The 7,231-nt window shown below is 56.2% G+C and overlaps 1 protein-coding gene across 1 annotated transcript in view; it reads right to left on the bottom strand.

Annotated features, from left to right (window-relative positions):
* Positions 1 to 3,551: 3,551 nt before the first annotated feature.
* The window catches only part of TMEM114 (transmembrane protein 114), a 9,043-nt gene continuing 5,363 nt past the window's right edge, over positions 3,552 to 7,231 (bottom strand). Inside the window, exons 3-4 of the mRNA XM_040459074.1 lie at positions 5,337 to 5,474; positions 3,552 to 4,082 (exon numbers count right to left, since the gene is read on the bottom strand). Of these exons, the coding sequence (XP_040315008.1) occupies positions 3,850 to 4,082; positions 5,337 to 5,474 (371 nt within the window). The 3' untranslated portion in view covers positions 3,552 to 3,849. The remainder of the gene's footprint in view (positions 4,083 to 5,336; positions 5,475 to 7,231) is intronic.

Here is a 7,231-nt window from a genome sequence, read left to right as displayed (position 1 = left end):
CCAAGCGTTAGACATGGGGTTTCCTTAAGTCCCTGGATGGTGCTGATGTGAAGGTGGGGTTGAGAACCACAGTCGTAGGGTCCACGCATTCCCTCACCTAGAGAGGTCTCTTTGCCCTCAAAATGGAATGGAATACGATAGGACAGAACAGAACAGAATCGCAAACCCCACTTATCATCGGCACCTCTTTGCCATAGACAATGGGCACTAGCCGACCCCTTCCTCTCCCTCCTCCCCCCCTTTACCTACGTACCTTCCACCCCTAATCACCTCCTACACCCTCCCTCCACTCTCCTTCTTTCTTCTTTTCAAACACATGAGCTCATTTCCACCTCAGGGCCTTTGCACTTACTGTCTGTCACCTGCTTGGTCTGCTGTTTCCCCACATGGCAGATTCCTCACTGGGTCTCAGCACAATTCCACCTCCTCCCGAAAGCCCTCTCTGACTGTCCTTCCTAGACTACTGTCTCTCTTGGCCACCCGCTAGCTCATGACCCTGTTTTATTTTCTTCATGACCCTAATACTACCTAAATTTCTCATGTGTATCATTGGTTCGTGTATCGGCCATTTCCGTATAAGCTAGTAAGGACACAGATCTTGTCATTCACCTGCACTGACTTGTCCCCAGTGTCCCAGACCCCAAGAACAGTTCTAGACACATCATAGGAGTTTGGCAATTATTCACTGAATGAATGAGATTCTTTCCAACTATGTTGTTGGTTCCTTGAGTACACGTGTGCTTTCTGTGCCCGGAGCAGGGTTTCTCAAGCTCGGCACGCCTGACACGTGGGACTAGGTAATTCTCTGTCGTGGGGACTGCCCTGTGCACTGAAGAATGCTTAGCAGTGTCCCTGTGGCCTCTGCCCACCAGATGCCAGGAGCACTCATCCCCAGCTGTGACAGCCAAATATGTCTGTGGCCATAGCCAACATCCCAGGTGGGCAGGAGACGTGAATCGCCCCAGCAGAGAGCCCATGCCCTGCAGTGTCAGACACATGGCTGGGCACCCAGAGGACTGAAGAGTCCTTGGACCGATTTGAGAAATCAGGCCCCGCCCCCCCGCCGACGCACGTCCACCTCACAACCAGCAGGTGGCGGCAAAGACCGCCGTCTCACTAGCATGGCGGCCCCCCCCCCCCCCCCCCGGGAAAACTTTTCATTTCTCTCCGAGGCGAGGCGTGCTAACCGATTTTGTAACTTTGCCGGCTCCCCTCCCCATGGGGCCTTGTGAGCGATCTGCTCAGCCTGCACTTTTCCAGACTGAGACAAGGAGGCAGCGGCGATGTCCTAAACCCACCAGCAGACAGAAAGCCGAGTGGTGCCGGTGTTGGCTTGGCTCGAGGGAGAGAAAGGAAATCATCCTGCCGTGAGGCAGATCTAATTTCCATCCCAGGTGTACCCCTTTCTCTCTTCGTGCCCTCGGGCCAGTTAACTTCGCCTGTCTGTGCCTCAGTCTCCTCTCCTGTATCCTGCCCCGCTTATCTCCATGGTCCCCGCCACCCACCACCGGTTTTGCCCCCCTCCCTCCTCGATCACGCGGCAGCTCAGAGGCCGAGGGCTTGCTCCGGTGGGTCAGCGCCCCCAGCTCCCAGCATGCACCTGTTTGTTGAGTGACTGACTGACAGCATGTGGAAGAGTGCAGGTGCCTAACAAGTACCCAGCAAGGGTCAGCTGTGATGATGCTCACGACACAGGAAGGGGAGGTCATCGTGAAGTGATGCCACACAAGGAGGGTGATGTCACGGTGAGGGTGATGGTGTCATGGTGAGGACGGTGGTAGTGTCATCTCAGGACCCCCAAACCTGCACTTACCGAGGAATCTTCTGAATCTTTTACAAGAATAGGTTTAAAACCTCAGCTGTGCGCTGGAACCATCCAGAGAGTTCTCTGCCTCCAGATGCCATCAGAGCAAGGATGCAGCCCGGGGCACAGGGCTTTTAAAAGATGCCCAGGTGATTCTAATGTGTGGTAAGGTGACAATCACCCCTGTCACTTAGCAAATCCTCCAGATTGATGTCATACACACAGTGGTCCCGGGCCAGTAGCATCCCCATCACCCGGGAGCTGGTCAGCAATGTGAATTCTCGGGTCCCACCAGGACCTCCAGACTGGCTCTTTCGGCCCCTGGGGAGGGCAGTCCGCCAGGGGGGTTTGGACACCGAGAAGAGTCTCACATGCTCCGGTGTGAGCAGAGCCACCCCAGGGGATTCAGATATGCGGACACTTTGGGCACCCCATGGGCTGGAAAACCCATGGGCTGGAAAACCAGGAAGAAAGGAGGGATGGAATGTCCTGGGGGAGGGAGGAAGGGATACAAGGAGTCCCTGAAGATCGTCCCGTTGGCAAACTCCATGGGAGTCCGTCACCTCACATCCTAGGCCCACCCCCAGCACCTACACTGACAAAGGCCCACGTCACCTGCAGACTTATGTTTGCCTAGAAGGAGCCAGGCTTCCCTGGAGAACACTCCATGCCAACAGGCCCACGCAGGCGGGCACCATCCCCCACCCAGACCCACGAAGGCCACACGACAACTAACGCTGTGTCATTACACAAGAGCTGGAAAAGTGTCACCAGGACTCGGTCCACGGCAGACTTCACACCTTGGACAGAAGACCGCGTGTGGGGACAGCAGGGTGGGGTGGGGGGGACACTTTACAACAAACACCTCCCTTCTGGAGGCGTGTTAGAAATGCACAGTTTCCTGAGGCGGCCCCTGCTCACTGTTTAAATGCCAGTGACGACTGAGATGTGCCGATTCCTCGGGGGACCCTGGTTTCCGCATTCCCGGCGTGTGTGGACCTCGCCAGCCGTGGGCTTGCGGCCAGGGAAGCAGGCTCAGTCAACACACTCACGTGGAAACTAAGGGCCAAGACAACCGCCCAGGAGTTGTTGCTGCATCTGTGAGGATGTTCTCGCCCACCGAGCGCGAACGTGCTCGTCGTTCTTCCCTCCCCGGGCGAGTCTGCTGACTGTTCCTTCCTGCAAACCCCAAGCCTGCCGATTCCTCTTCCCGCCTGTTGTGAGCGTGTCGGTGGTCCTCCCCGGCAACAGCGATGAAGCCACACGCGAGGGGACCAGCACACTGACCACCAGAGGCCCTCAGGCCTTCATGTGTGGGACGATCGCGTGACGTCTCAAAGCACAGTCCCTGATCGCAGAATCTCCGCTCCGAGTGAGCCGGACTTACTCGAGCCCCGGGACTCCGGGAGGGACGAGCACGCACCCGGCTGACTTCAGCAGGACGTGTGCACGGCCTGGCTGGTGAGAAGCCCAGACTTCTGCTCTCGTCCCCTACTTTCGCACCGCCCCCGCCCCCCTGGGCTCCAGGTCGCAGCACAGCCACCCACAGCAAGCACCCTGCAGCCAGCCGCTAAACCGGCTCAGAGCAGCCGAGGGAAAGGACTGAGTACTGTCCCTGCAGCAAGGAAAACACCACCAGCTCGCTGTGCACCTTTCTGCAGCTCTCCTGACCTCTCTGGTCTCCCGTGTCCTTGGCAAAGAAGGCGAGCCGATCCACTGGGCGGGGGCGTAGGGTGAGGGCTGACGCGAAGGCGGGGGGTGGGGGGGCCTGCGGACGCTGGGAGGCTCCGCTTACGATGAAGGGGGTGCGTTTGTCACTCCAGGTGATGGGGATTCTGCACTCCCGCAGCTCCCTCCGGCCCGCACGGACACACACGTGCACCAGGCCCGGCCGCACACACGGCACGAAGTCGACAGCCGGGTCCGGAGCTCAGTCCACAGTGGCTCTCGGGCTGAGGAGGAGGAGACTGCAGCCCCCCCCCTCCCCAACGGGTCCCAGCCGCCCTCGGCCAGCCCCTCCCTCCCAGCGGACCAGGCACCCGGGCTCAGACGGCCTGGTCCTGCCTCTGCCTCAGGCTGAGCACACGGGCCGCCACCACGAAGGCCACCCCGGTGAACAGCTCGGTGACGAAGCTGATCCAGCCCAGGGCCAGGGACCAGCCGAAGCGGATGTCCACCTGGTCCAGGAGGGCCTTCTCCTCCAGGAGACACAGTGCCTCCTGGAAGGCGGCAGCCGAGTACGCAATGTAGACGCTCATTCCAGCGAGGGTCACCAAGGCTGCGGGACAGGCAAAGGAGAGCAGATCAAACCCCGGGGCTCTGCCTCCTCCTCCTCCTCCTGCTCCTCCCCCTCCCCCCCTTTTCCCCTCCTCCTCCCCCTCTGCTCCCTTCCCTGTCCCTTCTGCCCTCAAAAACTCCTGTTCGTCACCACATCTCAGCTCGTGTTGATTCCAGGACCTCCCAGAGCAGGTCAAGCCCCCTGTGGTTTCACAGCACCTCACGGCCCTCCATCACTGTCCAGGTCAGAGGCGCATTTTGCATTTGTGAGATCACTGAGCTGACGTCCACCTCCCGACAACGGGCTATGAGTTCCAGGGGCCTCGTCCTGGATTCCCCCAGCGCCCAGAACAGGGCTGGCACGCGGTGGGCCTCCCTAGACCGTGAACTAGGGCAGTGCCATCCAGGGCTACAGCTGCTGCTACAGGGGATGACTTAAACCAATTTAAACGAACCCCTCAGCCCTCCCGGGCATCCGCCACACCTCAAGCACCCCACAGCCTGGTTCGAGGCTCCCCCTTGGCACAGCACGGATCAGACTTCCCGCCACTGCAGAAAGTATGACTGGCCAGCGTGGTTTCGAGAATTAGTCACTGAGTGAGCTGTTAACGCCAGTATTGGTAACAGTAGTGGGTGATTGGAGGACATCTGAGCCTCACGATATTTTCACGTCCAGACATTCTTTTTGGGTTTTTTCTTCCGTGGACCCCAGGTGTGTGCATCACGTCTGTTCTTGTTTTGTTTTGTTTTGTTTTGTTTTGTTTTGTTTTGTTTTGTTTTGTTTTGTTTTGTTTTCAAGGAGGGAGGCCTTACGCTCCCAGCCTCACGCTGGACTCCATCTTTGAAAGCCTCTGGTCTGCCAGACCACAGGGATGACAGGCATTGCCCATTTTTTAAGCAAGCATCAAGCAGGATCTGTCAGGACATCAGAGAGACATGAAGACCAAGGGTCTCCGGCCGACCCACAGCCCTCAAGCGGAAGCTGTCAGCGTCTTCTGTGAAACCAGGAAAGCAATCCTGAGGATCTGCCCCTGCCCTCTGCTTCTCTCTTGGGGCCACAGACCCAGGGACCCTGGGCCAAAACCATTCACCCCACCCAGCTATGTGGACAGAATGTCACATATGGACATCCCCGTGTCACAGATGGGGAAACCGAGACCCAGAGAGGGAATGGGACGCCTGCCCCACCCACCCCTGCCGAGGGTTCATGCACATCCCCTTCCGAAGCCCGCGCTCCACGCATGGGGGCACCTACCTCCAAAGAGGAAGAGGGTCCCCGTGAGCAGGAGGAGGATGGAGACTCGAAGGAGGAAGCTCAGAAACCCCGTCATCCCCCCAAAAACCATCAGGATAAGGCTGAGCGGCAGCAGAATCACAAATGTCCCGTGCATGGCTTAGAAGAGAAAGGAGGACAGCGGGCAGAGGAGGGTTAGCAACATCCTGCAGTCAATCAACAAACACTGTGCACCACCTAGGGGCCAGGCCCCAGGTGCTGCGAGCAAAAATTAACAGCGTTGTTACTACCGTGTCAAGACCTCACTCTTTTTCATGGCTGAGTAATATTCCCTCGTCTAAATGAAGTTAAGAGAAAGACACATACCATCCGATTTCACTGATGTAGAATCTAAAAGACAAGTGAATGAGCAAACAGAAAACAGACACTTTCATGCCCAGAACAAACTGGTGGCTACCAGAAAGGGGGGGGGGGCAGGACAAGTGACATAAAGGGAGTTAAGAGGTACACACTCCCAAGAATAAGATAAATGAGTCACTGCATGGGGACTATAGTCATTAATACAGTAGTAACGTTGTATGGAGACAGATGGTGACTACACCTGTCATGATGAGCACTGAGCATCATGTACAGAATTGTCGAATCCCTATGTTGTACTCCTGAAACTAATATATTTTTAAAAACTTTTTTATTGTTTATTTATTTTTGAGGGAGAGAGAGAGACAGAGTGTGAGTAGGGGAAGGGACAGAGAGAGAGGGAGGCACAGAATCCGAAGCCGGCTCCAGGCTCTGAGCTGTCCACACAGAGCCCGACGCGGGACTCGAACTCACGAACTCTGAGATTGTGACCTGAGCCGAAGTAGGACGCTCAACCGACTGGGCCACCCAGGCGCCCCTCCCCCGACACTAATATAATGCTGTATGTCAAGCAAGCACCCCAGTGGTTAAAACGATGGACTTGAGAGCCAGATGCTCTGCATCTGAATTCAGGCTGACTATGGGGCCACGGGCATGTCACTTAACTCCACAGAACCTCCCTGTCCACATCTGTGAAACGGAGGCAGTAATATGGGACTCACAGTATTACCATAGGACGGCGTGCGTGAAGATGATGGGGCAGCGCAGGAAAGTGTAAACCATGTGGTAAGTACTAGATAGATTGTGACCTTGCCAGTAATAACAATGATGGAGACAATAATCCGGTCCGACACCCACTGTGACCAGATCACCTTGTCTTCAACCCTCTAAATGCTACCAGCCCTGGCAAGTCAAGGAAACAAGACCGACCTCCCTTCTTCCCTCCCTCCTTCCTTCCTTCCTTCCTTCCTTCCTTCCTTCCTTCCTTCCTTCCTTCCTTCCTTCCGGAAAAGTCTTGGGCCAGAACCCGTAAGATCTGGGGCCCTGTATGGCATTGCCTCCAGACTATGGCTGGGAAGGGAAATCATTTCTCATTTAGAAATTAATGAGGTTTCCTGGGGCGGGTTCAGCCCGGCGGCACGGCGTGTGAGTTTCCCCAGACACACCGCAAGCTGACTTGACGTACACGTTCAATTAAATGTCTGGGTAAGAACAGGCTTCCTGTGGGAGAGTTGTAAAATCTCCTGCTGAAGTTTGGCTGAGCTTCTTGTGGGGTGTGAGCGTGTGTGTGTGTGTGTGTGTGTGTGTGTGTGTGTGTGTGTCCTAGTCTTTGTTATTTCCAGAGCCACAGACGTGGGGCATGAATATTGATTCTGAGTTCTGTTCCCCTTAGAAATGTATCCACTTCTGGGGAGGCTGGGTGGCTCAGTCAGTTGAGCATCCAACTTCAGCTCAGGTCATGATCTCATGGTTGGTGGGTTCGAGCCCTGCGTCTGGCTCTGTGCTGACAGCTCAGAGCTTGGAGCCTATTTCAGGTTCTGTGTCTCCCTCTCTCTCTG

This window comes from Herpailurus yagouaroundi, unplaced genomic scaffold (assembly GCF_014898765.1).
Source record: "Herpailurus yagouaroundi ecotype Mexico unplaced genomic scaffold, PumYag 222, whole genome shotgun sequence".
Taxonomy (NCBI): Eukaryota; Metazoa; Chordata; class Mammalia; order Carnivora; family Felidae; genus Herpailurus; species Herpailurus yagouaroundi.
This window is presented reverse-complemented; position numbering and strand designations above follow the sequence as displayed.